This window comes from Cuculus canorus, chromosome 12 (assembly GCF_017976375.1).
Source record: "Cuculus canorus isolate bCucCan1 chromosome 12, bCucCan1.pri, whole genome shotgun sequence".
Lineage (NCBI taxonomy): Eukaryota > Metazoa > Chordata > Aves > Cuculiformes > Cuculidae > Cuculus > Cuculus canorus.
The window spans coordinates 1,484,137-1,501,344 of record NC_071412.1 but is presented as its reverse complement, the minus strand read 5'-3'; the positions used below and the strand labels follow the sequence as shown (position 1 = coordinate 1,501,344).

Here is a 17,208-nt window from a genome sequence, read left to right as displayed (position 1 = left end):
AAAGTGAACAAGCAAAAGATAACTGAATATTTCAGAAACTTCTGCAATGCAGCAGCTGAGGAAAAAATAAAGCCTCACTTAATGAATATAGTTCTGGTTCAATGAAGAGTTTCTAGATGGTGTAGGTAGACAGAAAGTCATGGTTTTACAAACTTTTAAGGACATATGAGTGTTAAAACCAGAATTGTAGTAATCGTTACATCAAATGTCCTTTTTCCTCAAAATAAGATACCTCTTCTGTGCTTCTGCTTCCAGTTTTGGGGTAGGCATAAAGCATAAAGTGTGAGGGTATCTGATTTTTGTTTAAAAAACTGATGGAGATAGATTGTGAAGCAGATAATCTGTTAGTGTTATTTGCACAATACAAATAAAACCATGGGCAATAGAGAAAGCAGTTAACAACTCACATCTAGGGTTTGGTTTTAAGAGTGGTTTTGCTGCAGCTGTTTCATGGTACACGCACTACTTCCTTGGATAGAGACATAAACAGGATACGTGGCAATTATCAAGACTTTTGCAACACTGGGGTGTAGGCTTCTGCTTTAAAAAATTATTAATTAAGTAAACGCAGCCTGCGTTTCTCTAGTATGTGCTGTGTGATCACAGCAAGTGCAACACGACTGTTGCTGCAACCTAATCAAAGCGAGTTCCTGGAAGCTGCTGTAGCATCCGTGTGCATCCCCATGATGCGTTCTTGCTGTCACCTTGGGCTGTCACGTAACTGATTGTAGGTACAAAGACATATTCACAAATTGCTTAAGCAAAGCCTGCCTTTTCAGCTAAGGAGCTGGCATCAGAAGGGATTTTGAGCACAATTTGAGGCAACAGCTGCACTTGTTTCAGGCAGGTGGGGAGCCAGAACATCCCTGTACTCTGGCGCTGGCCGATATTTTGACCTTAAACAGCAACGGTTAAGTAATCTAATGAAAACGTCCATCTTCAAGCACCTTTCTGGATAGCTTTTCAGTATTGACTTGCTCCTAAGTACTTGGGTGTATTCACTGACTCTGTTATCATCACTGAGATGCCTCACTGCAGATCAGAGTGGAGACAGGCAAAGACTTCCTCAGAGCAATATCTTGAGCTCTGAGAGTGGATATACATGGGACATAAAGGAAAACAATGGAAAATATTTGACTTAAACTTTCTGGAGTCCCTTGTGATGTGGAAAAGGGGTAGTACAAGGCAAGTATAGCTGGAATAGAACAGCAAAGAGAGAGACTCAGGAAATTATTTGTAGTTATCAGCAGTTATTTGTATAGCTGTTGGTTCACACAGCTTTAACATCGAGCAAGAACTGTACTGAAAGTTCAACAGATGCTTGCCTGAGGATTGTGATACGAAGGAGGAATAAGGAGGGAGTAAAAGCAATATCCTGTATTTTAAGGAGCACATAACAGAACTGGAACACTCAACAGATGACGGAGATTCTTTTAATCTTCTGAAAGAGAAGTGACAAAAGGCATCTTGGGAGGCTTCTGCAAATATAGACAACAAGCAAGTTTGGGATAGTTGCAAGAGACATGTAACCAGACTGGCTTTGTGCTTACTTAATCCTGCATGTACTGCTCATTTTGATGTAAATTTAAGTCTGTTCATCTGTGAAATATGTAAGTGCCATGGGTGATTCTCCAGCTGCAAAAACCATTGGTCTGAATTTGTAGGTCTTTCTTAGAGGGAAGAGAAAAAAGTCCTCCAATGCATTCCCTAGGAGTGTGTTTATAATATTCTAAAAATAAGGAACTTGGTCATAATTTTCAAACTGAACTCTGCAAACAGCATTTTAAACAATTCTGCTAATGTTTTGGAGGCACAAAGGTTCTTGGTAGTTGCTGGTATTCAGCTGTTCACCCCATAAAAAATGAATGATCTTGGGTAAAGGGTATGCATTTATGAATCCAGTGTCTGGCGCCTTAGTAACCCCTAAAAGAATCACAGTGATTATTCATCTGGTTATCAGGAAGATGGAAACTTGTATGTAATCCCTTTATCCAGATGCAGGGGAGGAGCTGCCGTGAAGCTATCAAAGACACTGTACAACCCTGGAAGCAAACAAACACAGAGAAGTTTGGAGTCATGTTACTATCTAGTTTCTGTATTTTCTCTGCTCTCAGATATTATGTGTGGGGTTTTTGTTTGTATGCATCCAAACAGCAAAACAACCCCCCCAATAATACATGAATATGAATTTTCTGATTATCAGGATATGAAGCTTTGCTTACAATGTTTTCAAAGTGTGCAATGATGTCATGTGTAGGTAGGGCTGATTGCCCAATATTTTTCCATTGAGTTGTTTTACGGCTTTCTTTTTAAATGATTGCCTGTAGCTTTGTTGGTTCTTTATTATAAAGTGTCAGCTCTGCCCTGCAAACACCCACCCAGAGCTTCAGTCAAATTGTTAAGCTATTAATAATACGGTAAAGAAAAATATATAGGGTTTACAATGTTGAGAAGATCTCGGTGCCATGTGGGAGAGACACAATGTAAACCGAATGTCTATCTTTACTCATTTTTCTTAATGCAGGTAGATTTTGCTGTTCATTTTTCTAATACTAAAGTAGTATTTATTTTTCCATTGCCTTTGTAGCAGTTTGGCTGCTACAACTTCAGAGTGCTACTGCTTTAGACTGCAGGCGCTATCATCGTGCCGTGGGAGGTGTCCCTGCCCATGGCAGGGGGTGGAACTGGATGATCTTTAAGGTCCCTTCAAACCCAAACTATTCTATGATTCTGTGATCACAATCTGTCATGGTAAGGACTGGAGACTGGGATGCAGCTGCAAATGGGTTTAAGATGCTGAGCTTCATCTCTTCCAGTCTGTTTGGTGTCAAGGAGAGTATTTAGACACTGCTTAGACTCTTAATTTAGTAAAGAATCCCAAACTTTGTTCGTTTGCATACAGTGTCATTACTGAACAAAAACCCAAACCCAAACGTATTCAAAGGTCAATGTAGTAAATATTCTCGAATTTACCTGTATCTTGATATCTTAGGATGCAAAAGAAAGTTGAGTAAAGCTACCTATAACCGATTCGCCCTTGGCGCTGGCCTTTCAAAGACAACATGCAAAACTAAGCAGTAACAGCTGCGTTTCCAAGATTGCATCTTTCTAACTTTCAAATCAGAAATAATCACCCATTTTAGGTTCCTAGTTTGCAGATATTCAAAGTTAGGTAGGAATATGGGTTTTTTTACCTTCTTTTCAAAAGGCTGTAATGCGGGTGTCTTAAGTTGTTTGAATTCTTTGCAATCAGGAAGGGAAATGAGTACTTCTGGAGACTGACTCATTTCAGGGGATTGCTACAGAAGGATGTTTCTCTGGGTTGATTGGATGGGAGGCGAGGTGAGTAGTCAGTTGAGGTGCTCACACCTGACCTTGCAGATGTGCTGAGGGAAATGATTCGTAATGTTTGCATGAATATTTTTCTTACTAAGTGTATTGATGAGATGAATAAGACGAGTCTGTTGCAAAGGGTGGGTTAAAGAAAGGCATACAATTATTACCAGTATATTTTACAAATTTCTGCACATCTTTAAAACAACAAATGCAAATGCTTTAGAACAGCCTTTCTATTAACCTCTCAAGACCTGATTTTCAAAGTTTTATCCTTCTACCATAGTTAATAATACTGCAATACCCACATGAATGCTGTTTCGTAGCTTTGCTTTGGCTCTTGCATTGTCAGTTCTACAATTTCTATAAGAGAAACGCACCCCTTAAATGAGTGTTTGATTGCTTTGGAGGTCCTTAGTTAGCTCTAAATGCAAACTGAAATTCTACTTTTTGTATCTCCAAGATAAACAGATATTTTCTGAGTTCTGTTTAAGGAACCTTGCCTAAAATGTTTTAATTTCAGTTTTTTCTGAAAACTTTTTAAAATTTTTGATTAAACTTATGGAATTTTTATATTTCCTGCAGCAGGGAGATTGTGGAGTGAGGAGCAATTCTGGGGTTGCAAGAGTTTGAGGAGGACTGTGGGAGCTGACAATGCCCTGGAAGAACACAGAAAATTAGCATATGTTGGAGAATGAAAATAAGCCGAGATAACTTTTTCTCTAGTTATCTAGAGATAACTATCCTAGATAGCGTCTACCTATCCTTGCACAAATCCAGTCTGTTGTCTCTAGCTGTACCTATATTACTTCCATTAAAACCAGTGGAAATTAAACATCTCTATCAATTATAAATTGGTCATTTACCTTTCCAAAAACTTTAAGATTGACAGTTTGGCCTCAAAATGTGCGGAACAGTGTTCCTAGGTACTGTTGTGCTTTTGTTAAAGTTGGCTGTCTCTCCTGGCCTGGTGGTGTTGTATTTTTGTTTTTTGTTTTTTTTTTTTTAAGGTAACTTTTTTGAAGTTTAAAGATTTTAAAATAACTATTTATTTATTTATTTTTACTTTTAAGGAGCTCTACCATGTACCAAATGGTATGTCTCCGGGGAAGCTCTCTCATGGGATGGTGTACGGTGTCGTGCACCGAACTGACAACAACCACAAGAGAGAAATGGTGGTTTATGGCTGGTCAGCCGATCAGCTGAAGGAGGAGATGAATTACATTAAAGAAGTGAGTTATGCTTTCAGCTTCAATATTTGTCAAAATATACTTTCCATATATTCACTTAGAGCTGTGAGTGAATACGGGATGACTGATGTGTAATCCAACACCTGAATGTGCATTGGGAACTTATTCTGAAGATAAAGGCTTGCCGATGGATACTTGTTAGTATTCAAATTAGAAAGAAAAGCATGCTGTATACCTGAGAACTATGTGGTCCAGACTCGAGGTCTTTGTATCCAGTGGTACATGTTAATGCTTGCTCACTAGGCTGTTGCTGGGAAAGGAAACTGCCAAATAGATCTTGGGGTTCCTGCCCATAGGCCTTCATATTTCAAACGTGATACAGAAGAAGCTATGTAAGCAGGCATGTGAAAGGATAAACTTTCCTCTCTTCCTCCGCCTCCCTCCTCCCTAACTCCCCCAGTTTTGAAAAAGCTTCTAAATTAGGTGACATAGTAAAATCTCTTGGGTACGTTTTGGGGCAGCCTTAAAATAGTCAGCCTAGTAAGGATGACTTTGTACTACTTTCTCTGTGCATGCACATTTATCATAATTGGCAGAAGCTCTCCTGAAAGGAGAAAATCGCTTTTCTGACGCTGCCGATTTCAGTGCTTGAAACAGCATCTCTGCTTGTCAGTTTTTGGCTCTCAGGCTTTGGCAGTAACCCCGTAATTAGCCCAGGGCAAATAATTTGACCTTCTCTTTCCACTCACCTTCACCACCCAGGAAGCTATTGGTCAATGCTTATCGTGTTACAAGCCAGCAGTGTAAGAGATTGTAATTATGTGTATTTTTAACATCTACCTGGTCTCTAGCGCTCAGCACTTGCTTCTCTGCTTTATTACTCACAGTCTGCTAGCTCCTAGCACTCGCCACTCTCAAGTTCCTGCACTCGCAGTTAGGCTACGTTACTTCTGCAGTGCAGGTGAGGCATGGGAGCTATCACAGCTGCTGGCTTCCTACCTGGCTGGTTATTTTATCTGCCTGGCTGGAGTGGCGTCTCGGGATAGAATTGTCAAGTGGCAGGTCCAGCTCGCAGGCTGCAGTGTTCCTGGTACCTGGGGCGTAGGTTACTTGGACTGGAACCATCTCCCAGCCCATTTTTGTTCACAGCCAGCTTGTGGCATGGAGAGACATGTCAGAGCAGGGGAACTGCATGACTTACCTGTGTGTTCAGGATACTGATCCTTTCAAGAAGAAGTGGAAAAGATGTGGGAAGAGATCATCATAGAATCAGAGAACAGTTTGGCTTGGAAGGGACCTTAAAGCCCATCCAGTTCCAACCCCCTGCCATGGGCAGGGACACCTCCCACTGGATCAGGCTGCCCAAGGCCCATCCAACCTGGCCTGGAACACCTCCAGGGATGGGGCAGCCACAGATTCCCTGGGCAACCTGGGCCAGGGCCTCACTACCCTCATGGGGAAGAAATTTTTCCTTATATCTAGCCCAACTCTGCCCCTCTCCAGTTTATCCCCATTGCCCCTCATCCTATCACCACAAGCCTTTCTGAACAGCCGCTCTCCAGCTCTCCTGTAGCCCCTTCAGGCACTGGAAGGTCACTCTAAGATCTCCCAGGAGCCTGCTCTTCACCAGGCTGAACAACCCCAACTCTCTCAGCCTGTCCTCGTCTGGAAGGTGTTCCAGCCCTCTGGTCATCCTTGTAGCCTCCTCTGGACTCGTTCCAATAGCTCCATCTCCTTCTTATGTTGAGGATTCCAGAACTGGACACAATACTCCAGCTGAGGTCTCACTGGGGAGGAATAGAGGGGCAGAATCCCCTCCCTCCCCTGCTGGCCACGCTGCTTTGGATGCAGCCCAGGACACGGTTGGCCTTCTGGGCTGTGAGCGCGCATTGTACTGGATGTACTGGACCTTCTGGAAACTGTGTACAGCTGTGCTAATTTGTGAACTTTGGTCTGCCACATGAGTTTCATCTTCAAAAGCAGAATCTTAAATAAGAATCCTCAGCTTATCCCACATACCTGCGCAATTAGATAGACCAAAAACAATGGGCTGCATTAGAACTGCTGATGGTTTCCTCTGTATCTGAGTAAAATTTGCACCTTGCAAGAGAGGCATGTGTGTGAGCGCACGTACATATGTGTGGGTAAGGGTGAGGGGTGCTTTCCTGAGGTGTGAAGTGCAGGAGTCAGCATCCTTCTGTGTTTCTCATCTTGAACTCAGCAGGCAGTCTGGATAGGCTCGTGCCTACTCTTTGCGTAGAGTTGGTGGCTAATGCCCCTGTCCTTTGGAGGCAGGGGATGTACTGCAGAGCTGCTAGAAGCATCCCGTCTTGTCTAAGGCCCTACTGATGTGTTCCCCTTGCTCCTTCCCTAAGCCTGTGCTGACATGAGGTAAACTTGCTGCCCTGGATTATCTACAATCAGGCTGTGTTTGATGGAGGTGAGGTGAAAAGAAGGAGTTTTAATTACGTAGCTGGAAGGTACACAGTAGACAAACATTTAACTAGTGTTTACAGTATGTGCTCGTGAGAAGAGTAGCTCAGTGCATGATTACAAAGGCATTTAGACCCAAGCTGCCTTCCTTTTCAGAAGGGGCAAGGTATAATTTACATCCATAGTTCTTAAATAAAACCAAATTGAGTACTCTGCTCCTCAGATTTGAAATTACATTGTTAAATTTTTGCTAATATATTATTTAGCTAGTTACAAACATGAAAGTCCAAAATTAAAGGGTTTGTCTTCAAAGGATACTCAGGGAAAACTAATTAACCACTTTAAGATGTATGAAGGTATATTAAACTCATGGGTGGATGTTTTCTTTCCAGAAAGAAACCCCTATATGCTTGAATTGAAATTAATTCCTTTAATAATCAAGTTAGAATGAGTTATGGTTAATTTAACTTAAATTCCTTATTTAAATTACTAATTTACAAGTGTTTGAAAGTGTACGTAGACCTTTACAATTACTCGGAGACATGTACTTGTATCATCACTATGTAAACGAGTCTTGAGACTTAAGTTTCTGTCTTGTTCTTTAGTGTAAATTACTGTTGATGAAAAGGTAGATTAATGACAGAAATTACTGAAAGTGACAATGAAGGACATTGGACATAATTGGTTTTTTTACTAGTCTAAACAGTATCATCAGTAAGCTTAATAAAGGCATTTGGTTTTTCCGGCACCAGGTGAGAGCAACTCTGGAAAAAGTAAGAAAGAAAATGTATGGTGAATATGATGAAATGAAACGAAAAATACAGCAGCTAACAAACGAACTGAAAGTAAGTATACATTCTTCTCTAGGGAACGTAGATGAGAATAATTGTCCCAGTATTATTTAGAAACCTTTTTTTATCGCTTCAGCAGACCACAAATAATTTCTGAACCCCTCCAGTTCATTGTTTTATATGATGTCTATACTTTTATTTATTTACTTTTCCCTCCAGGAAGGTAAAGTAGGACGGGGATGCTTTTACATATGGAATTCATAATTGCCTGCTTCTTGGAAATAAAAGAATGGTCTTGATTGGATTGTCCTTGTGTATTGGTAATTAGTGGAGGTGTTCATACCAGTCAGCTGCCAGGTGAACTAAATAAATAACACAGATAACAAGGAGTAACGTGGAGCTTAGTTGGCATCATTTCAATGTAATTTGCTTTGGTTTACTGACTGTGGTCTTTAAACACTATAGTAAAAGAAGCAGCAGTATTCTTTAGCATCAAAATGCATAACAGTTCTAAAAGTTTCTTACATTTTGGTTCATAATTGAACCTTTCAGTGGTGATTTGATGACCTTTCTTTCTTCCGACATGCTGCTTTAGCAAGAAAAGCTGCTGCAGTCTGTAGAAGTATCCTTCAGATTAAACTGCTGAGTTTGTTGGTCCAAAAATTCTCCCTGAAACCTTGCTGTGGGTTTAATTTCAACATTGATTTTCACAGCCCTGGTTCAAGTGAAATCTTGGCAATTAAATGCATTCTGACTTTAGGGGACTAGGACCCTGACTTGTGCCCTTCTGCCACCCCCATGTGGAGACCGTCAGTTCCCTGTGTGCTGGATTATATGCAAAGACCAGAACTTGCTGTTAAATTGGTACTTTTATTCTGCGGCAACCGAATAAAAATTAAAAATAAATAAATCTCCTGACTTGTGAGGAGGAAGGAGAGAAAACTGAATTTCTGTAAGTTGTGTTAAATAGTCTTAATGATGCCAACAAGGCGAGTCCCCTATTCAGCACGCCTGTAGGCAAAGGCTGATGCAGATGCAGCATTGTCATCTCTCCTGCTGCTGGTAACTGAATAGCAGTGGTTATATTCTGCATTTCCAGATCTTCTGTCAGACCAGTAGAAATCCTGCACGAGTCTGAACATCTCTCTTAAGTAAGGGTTTCTGACGAGCTCTGACAGAACCTCTAGTTCTGAAGCAAATTAGCGATTTATGAAGCACTCCTGATGCAGATGGCACATTATAAGACACCCTACCCCCTTTTTTAAGAGTGCCCAAAAGAAAGCACAGATGTTGTTCTACCTAATAATATATGCTTTTTTAATTTGTTGGCTTGGTTTTTTTTTGTTTTGGTTTTACATTACTGCCATATTTTATACAGTTTTTGGATCCTGTTAAAAATCCTTTATATCCTGTTTGTTCCAGCTTTGAATCTCTATGCCTTTTTTCCCCATGAGTTTCTGGGACTACTTCTGTTTCTAAAGTTTGTTTAAAGTTCGTACTTCAATGTCCCGGCCTGGGCAGTATGCTGCTTCACACAAGTTCTTGTCTTCTAGCTTTCTTAATCCATCTGAAGAATTTCTGCGGTGGTTTTTTGTTTTCACATGAGCACACTTTTGTAAAGGGTTAACAGTAACTACTTGCCTCTGCTCCCTGTGCGTCCTAATCTGTGTATGACTTGGTTACTAAACACTAATTGTTCTCCTTATCAGTCCCTAGTGTTCTTGTGTTTTTATCAAGAAACAAATCTGGTCCGTCTGATGCGTTGGGCTGGCCAAATGCTAGTAACATTTTTTTTTTCTCTTTATTATTGGATGGTTCATAATTATTTACATTGCTTGGGTTTTGGTCTCTTCTTAAATGTCATTTTGTGCTTTCCTTTTCCCCTCCAGTTTTAAAGTGTGTGTGTGTGTGCACGTAACAGAAGATGACAAATTTTTGCACAACAAAGTTCTCTACTGACTCCTCCTACTTGCTTCGCATTGTTTCATCCTTAAGTCTTGATGTTTCTTCTTTACATACTTGATTAGTCAAGTCCTTCTTAATTAAGGCTATTCTACAGCTCACCCAGACCTTTCTAGATTTCCTCCTTTCTTGCATTCTTCTGCTTTTGACTCTGACTTTTTACAAACTATCCACTCTGTGTATATAACGTTTCTGATTAGACATCTGCCAAGTGTCCTCTCTTCTTTTCCAGAAGAACAGCTTTCACAGTATTTAGACTAGCAATAAACATCGATCCTTGTGCTTTATTTCTGTTAGTATATTTGGGTTTTAAGTTTTGTTTGTTTGTTTCTGAGGTGCAAGAGTATGATTTGAGGGCTGTATATTTTAAGCATCCTAGTACTGTGAAAATTAACTGTGGCATCTTTCTCTTCTTTCTCTTCTGTAGCTCCCTGTGCAAGAATAGGTAAACTTGATCATTATTCTATATAAAACTCTTTTTTTTTTTTTCTGCTCAGGTGACAAATGCTCATCAGGAATCCTTAGAGAATCATGTGCGCGTGCAGGCTGCAGCCTTAGATAGCTTTAGTGAAATGAACAGCTCCTTGACATCAGCATCAATAGACTTGCAGGTACATTTTAACAGCTGTTTCACAGCTAACAACTGCCTTTTCTGACATGGATTTAAAAGCATAGAACATGGATGACAAATACAGATTCTAACACTTAACAAGTCCGTAAAGTACTGTCTTGGATATCTAAGGCAGCCAATATAGGAAACTGAGAAAAACAATTTGAACACCTGTATTTTTTAACAACCTGTTAAAAAATAGTATACAATAAAAAGATACCGGTCTGCGGCAGACGATGCCACTAGTCCTGTCCCTACTAAATACCTAAGGTGAAAGTGTGATTTGTTCTCTGTTGTGCCGAGCGGTACATCTCCTGGCTTATTCCTACCTCCCCTGGTTAACAGAAATGGAAACGGCATGTTTGGATGCTGAACACTTGTGAGACTTTACATACCTGTGAAATGTAGGGGGAGGGAGAAGATAGAAAGGAATTTTCTGTTTAAATACTTCCAAATTCCCACATATCTGAGCTGAACAACTCAATGTTCTTGCTTTCTTGTACATCACAGTTTTTCTTGGTTTAGTACATTCGATAAGTTTAGCACAGCCGTTGGAAAGAAGAAAGGAAGATTGTTGGGAGTAGAATTCATGCTGAAATGTATACTTTATTTTTTTTTTATAGTGCTCCAGGACTTGATTTCACTGAGCATGTTCCTCATGGAAATACCTTCTAGCAAATCAAATATAACAAAACCCATTACTTTATGTTAAAACCTGCAGAACTGTTTACACTGCATTGACATATCAGGAACCGTTAAATGCTCTGTTTGTTCCATAATCTCTTGCCTATATTTGTTCAACAAATTATTTGTGATTTTTAATATACAGTTTACTTCTTTCTTCTAGAAAACTCTAGTGGATGTTACATTGGAGAACACTGACATAAGGGAACAAATAAGGAATTTAAAACATACACATGAGCAATCTATGGAAAAGCTGAGAGAGAAGCAGAAGCAACTGGAAACAGCGCAAATTGAAAACCAGTTACTGAAATTAAAGGTGCAGTATATAAAATACCCTAAAAATATTGCAAAGTAGGGGCATTAAGAGTATGTTAAATGTATCATAGAATCGTAGAATAGTTTGGGTTGGAAGGGACCTTAAAGATTGTCCAGTTCTGACCCCCTGCCATGGGCAGGGACAACTCCCACTAGACCAGGCTGCTCAAGGCCCCAGTTCCTTGGTCTTATTTGTAAAGGGTTTTTCATTCTTCATGCCTTCACCATCCCCTAGGGCTGATACATGCCTGTGAATCAATACTGCTTTAATAACAAAGAATCTCAACTGGCAGCACTCAGTGTTTCCATAACATGGGATTACCATTCAGGGATGTTGGCAGGTGAAAATTCAAACCATTAAATGGTCATTAGCATTCACTGCCTTAAGTAATATTATAACTCTACACAGTGCTGTAAGAATTTTTTGATGTTGAATTTGTTTATTTGGTATTGCACAATATTTAATAGGTAATTTGTGAAGTCTTACAAGCATATGGCCAGCAGATACATGCTGTAACAGTAAGAGTTTTGGAAAGAGAATTAAGCTATTTCTTTCAGAGAAGTGCAAGGGAACAAAACGCAAACTGGAAGCTTTTATATGCCAGAAAGCTTGCCTGTTTTCTCCCCTCATCTGCCAAATGTATTCCTTTACTCTCATTTAAAAAACAACCAACTGACTGACCTCCCCCTTCTGGAAACCTTTGTCTCTTTTAAAATTGCTCAAAATAGACTGATTTGTATACAGTACTCTATCAGAATTTGTCACTGTGAAATTAAGGTGAACTGCTGCTTTATTCATGTTTAATTTCGTCAGAGAAGATGTTTCTCTTTGGCTCTTCCGTGACTTGCATTCATGCTTAATGATGAGTGGTTAAAAGAGAAAACATTAACATAAGTCTATTTCAATTTACAATTCACGTTCTAGTTTCCTCTCATAGTGAAGCTTTACAGGCTCTAAAAGCAGCTGTATTTTGTGTCTGCTGTTGTCAGCAGGAAATAAAAAGACAGAAAAAACAAATGGAAAAAAGAAAGCAAAGCTGATGCAATTAGGATTTCAAAACAGAAATTTGGATTTTATTATAATCTTATGGACATGCACCGACAAGCCAGGGAAAGGTATATCTGCTTCTAAGGGCAGAGAACCACAAGTTAAGTCCCAGCAAAACTGAATGCGTAAGGATTTGTTTATCTTCAAGCATGTCAAGCTCTGCAGAAGATGTGCCCTGGCTTAACGAGGGAAAAGTTTAAATTTTGCCCGGGAAATTGTCAGTTTATTACAAAGTTAGTAGATAAAATACTTCATTGCTGCCTTTGAAAGTTAAAGGTAAAATCACGTGTCGAAGATGCTAAGACATCTGAGATTTAATTCCAATGGTATATATAAGAAGGTGATATGGAATTTGGGAAGTTACCAGTAACTGCCATATTCCATGATCATTCAGAATCATAGAATAGTTTGGGTTGGAAGGGACCTTAAAGATCATCCACTTCCAATGTCCCTGTGATGGGTAGGGACACCTCCCACTAGATCAGGCTGTCCATTTTTGGAGAGTCCTTCTCACAAATTGCAGGTTATGACCCCAGCGTTGGTCTGGGTGAGGTGCCAAAGGGGGCAATTGCAGTGCAAGTAGAGTCTTTCAGAACTCAATCTCTTTTTGAAGGATGAAACACGCTGCTGTTATCCTACGTGGTAGTAAAGCAGCTTGTTCCCACCATGTAACATAAGCACAAGGATTTAGTAAATCTTTCAGTCTTTGAAGTAGGAAGAAAACCACACCCCCCCAACCTTTATCATCAGAAACAGCTATTTTGTAGCTGTGTAAATTTCAGTGGTCAACAAGGAACATTTTATTCTTCTTCCAGAAGACAGTATATTCCTTCTCTTCCTGACCTTCTAGTAGCACACGCAGAGTTTCACGATAACCTTGTTTGATTTATAGCATCTCTAGTAAGAGAACTAAGCCTTGGACTAGCTGTTTTACTTTGCTTTTATTGCAGTTTACAGAGTGATTGGTTTTAAGCTGCGAATATCCGATCTGTGGTTTAATCACTGAGGGTGTGGTTCAGTCAATGTTTTGAGCCAACATAAGGGGGAAATCCTGTCTCTGAATTACTATTCCTGCCCTCTTCCATGTAGCAGTAGTAAAGCTTGTGGTCCTGTGGTTAAAAATTAACCCTTCCACACCCTGATCATATTAATTTTAAGTCTGATTGTTCCCTGCTCTGCTTTGCTCGATGGTCACCCCAGTTCTTGTGCCTCCACAAAGAGCAGTACGTGAAAAAGCAAGGGAGGGCACAACTGTGTCTTCTGGTTAACAACACATACTTGGGTGCAGCTTAAAGTAATTAGTGCTTTGGGTGTTCATGGTAATTTGGGAACAGGAGTTGAGTCTAGACCATCTCTAATCTATGCTTCAGTAAATAGAGGCGAGGCAATATCTTGTCAATGAGGAAACAAACCAAGTGACTTGGAGGCTTTTATGGAAGAGGTCAGGAAAGAGGCACAGCCTGATCTTGGATGAGCAATGACTGGTTAAATTCAGACAATATAAAATGTGATCAAACTGTAGCTTCTGAAAATTTGAACGATTTGTGTACTGGCAGTGTTTTTAATGGTTTTGATGCAAATGGAAATCTGCTTCAGCAGTGTCAAATTTATTAGAAGGTGGAGCTGAAGTTCAAAGGGTTATTTTCGCATCGTATGAACTTTGTTTCTCCTGCTGCCAGCAATGCTATACTGACCAATGAGTCAACTTTCCCCTCTCATAGGTGGAATCGTCTCAGGAAGCCAATGCTGAAGTCATGAGAGAGATGACAAGAAAACTGTATAGTCAGTATGAAGAAAAAATGCGAGAAGAGGAGCAGAAACATAAAGCTGAGAAAGAAATCCTCCTAGTATGTATAACCAGTCTGTGGGAGCGGTTCTTAGCTTGTGTGTTGTTTCTCAGTCTCTTAGTGCTCCAGAGTTGACGTCAGTTCATTTGCTTCCTGTCTGCAACTGGTCATGTCACAGTTACTAAGTTTTCAAAGTGTTTGGGGTTGTAGGGCTGAAAAAAGAATAAAAAAAATGCTTTCAAGCACAGTAACAGTAATAATAAAATTTTGAAATTTTAAATTGAAATTTTGAAATTTTAAATTGAATAAGTCGGAGGTTTTAACTTCTTGTTCTCTAAAAAAAAAAAGCAAAATATAATGTCCAGTTGTCATGGTAGTTTAAGAATGGGAGGGGGAACAGCTTCACTCAGCACTACTGGAGCAAGAACCCTCCCTGTCCCCTTATATCCCTCCACCCTCAGGTAAAACCCTTCTAAGAGCAGAAGGTCATTGCATTTTTCTAACTGATAAAGATGGATAATGACTGAAATTGAAGGTAGATTTCCCCAGTCTCTTTCTGTGCATATTGTTTGATACGTGAGGAAAATACAGAGCTGAATGTGGCAAACTTCAGTATTTAATGTGTTATCTACTGCAGCAGTATATTTTTCTTATGGTGTTTTCTCAAGGGAAAACAAATATCAAACAAATGCACAAAAAACAAAATGTGTAAAAATTATTCTCAGATTTTCATGATGCCTTACAAATATCTGGGGTGCTTTGAAGTGCACAGGTCTTTTGTTCTATACAGTTCACATTTAGGGTCACCTCTCTTCCAGACTTCTGGGCAGGTGTAGTGAAAATCTTTGAGCTTGCTTAAATGGTATTAGCCTGGCTGTATGGCCTACAAAAATAACCACCCAAAATCCTCGTTAATATAGTGTATGTTAATATGTAAATGTTCTTATTTGCAGGAGGAAACGAATCGGCTTCTGAAGGCTATTGAAGAGGCAAATAAGAAGATGCAGGTTACAGAAACAAGCATACAGGAAAAGGACCAGAGGATTGGTGAGCTAGACCGGCTGATTGAACGCATGGAAGAGGTAGGAGAGTTAGTTGACTGCTGCCTTTGAAGGAAATGCAGAAGTGCATGGAGGAAATTGGATTTGATGCTTTTTTTGTTGTTGTTGTTGCCTGCTGCTGAGTCCCCTGCTCGGTGACACACCGTGGCTGTTTGCGTCTCAGTTAGTGTGTCCGTATAAGTAAATGGACGTGGACTACCACAGAGACACTGTGATTGAGTGGTGGTTCTATCTTTCTAGTGGCCTTTACAGTCAAAGCTGCCTCAGGTGTCAAGTTATTTAGTAAATCAAACATTATTTTAAACAAAGAATTGAAAGTCCGTTCAGATTTCATTCAGTGTGGAAGATCTCCTAAGCCTAATGAAGTACTAATCATAAATGACCTAAAATATCTTAGAAATGCTGCCAGTAGGTCCATTAGGATGTGTTTCAATTAGGAACAGATCTTACTATCTAGGTGCTCGTAGTCCTGATTGGGATTGTGTCTCCAAATTTCTCCACACATGGAAGATGCTAAATTGAAAGCTGAGGACTAAAATGTATTGAGCATTTCTTGTAGGTATGTAGCAGCCACTTAATCTTCCATGCAGATATTTTTCTTATTTAGATTATGGTTTAGAATAGTTTGAGGAGACAAGAAGAAGTAATTTTTACTGCCTTTTAATCCAAAACTTAGGTTCTTCCTTTATGGATAGCATTAAAAATCTTTTAATGATTCCTCTCCCTGGCTCACTATTCACTGTCAATCTGTAACTGAGAGGAGGTTTTTGACAGTTTACTTTTAAAGCTCTGAAAGCAGAAATGCTTTGACATCTACCTCTTGTGACACTCGCAGCACTGCTGTAAAACTAATTGTAGCAGGTTTTGCATTGCTTCTTTTTATTTCCTGCTTTACCTGCTCCTGTTTTATGGACTTTGCTCCAGGGCAAAACTCGGACTAGTAGTCAGTTGATTATTATTTGAATGTATTGTTAAGCATAAGAGTATCACCATACCTCTCTTTGCATCGTACACTGCATCTGAATCTCATTTGTTGAACAATTTCAGATACCTGAAAAAGCTTATATCTGCTGTCTCAAACAGTTAGGGTGAATTTTCCTCTTTGTTTTCTGGTATAATTTACCTAACTGAGAATAAATGTTATTTTTTTTATCCCTTAGACTGAACAGTGTCACTAGAAAGGGTATAGGAGGGACTCTGGTGCTCTCGGATGTACCTGGACATTTCTCATTTCATTCAATAGCAGGGATATATTTTTGTTTTTAATTCTTTAAACATCTATTCCTTGCTGTCTAAAATACAGAAGCAGAGAGCATGCTGGTAAGTGGAGGGAATATGATCATCTGTTCTTATAAGTGAAGTATTTTTTCACCAACTTTATAAGTATAGCAAATATTTGTTACCGAGCAATAGATTTTTAGAAGCTGGTGGTGTTGGCTTGACAGGTTAGTCTAACGTGCGTTTGTGTGGAGCCCCTTTTGTCTAATGCTTGCCCATCTGTTAGTACAATTAGTGATTACACTGAGAAATCATTCAGCTTAAGATGCCCCTTTAGTAGCTCCATTAACTTCATCTGGGCTTCAGCCTACAACTTGTGAGTGTTATGCAGTGAGTAAAGGATTGCAATATAGTTCTTAAGTACAGATGAGTTTCTTCATGTTGATTATTTAATTTGCTCTTATCTGGCTGATAGTTGCAGAGTAAAACTGAATGCCTCTTGAATTCCCGCTAAAGTGGATAGCAGATCCTCTGTTAGGTGGTGTTGACTCAGTCCCCAAAGTCCTCAAAGGTTTCATGAGCACTGTGCTGGTGGGCAGCAAAAAAATAAACAGGAATATTTTGGGGAAGAAAACAGAGCAATACCTTTTGTTTCAGCCTTGGATTGAGAGATCTTTTTGGAGTGATAACATAGAAAATTTGACATTTATTGTAGTTAAAGATTGTGATGACTCATATTTTTATTAAAAAAAATACAGTTTCGAGTACAACCATAC

The 17,208-nt window shown here is 39.5% G+C and overlaps 1 protein-coding gene across 4 annotated transcripts in view; it reads left to right on the top strand.

The window, feature by feature from the left end:
* Positions 1 to 17,208, top strand: part of MYZAP (myocardial zonula adherens protein) — a 72,161-nt gene that overhangs the window by 20,643 nt on the left and 34,310 nt on the right. For all 4 annotated transcript variants that reach the window (XM_054077737.1, XM_054077735.1, XM_054077736.1 and 1 more), the window contains 6 exons: positions 4,407 to 4,565; positions 7,709 to 7,801; positions 10,207 to 10,320; positions 11,167 to 11,319; positions 14,088 to 14,213; positions 15,107 to 15,235. In XM_054077737.1, the coding sequence (XP_053933712.1) occupies positions 4,407 to 4,565; positions 7,709 to 7,801; positions 10,207 to 10,320; positions 11,167 to 11,319; positions 14,088 to 14,213; positions 15,107 to 15,235 (774 nt within the window). The remainder of the gene's footprint in view (positions 1 to 4,406; positions 4,566 to 7,708; positions 7,802 to 10,206; positions 10,321 to 11,166; positions 11,320 to 14,087; positions 14,214 to 15,106; positions 15,236 to 17,208) is intronic.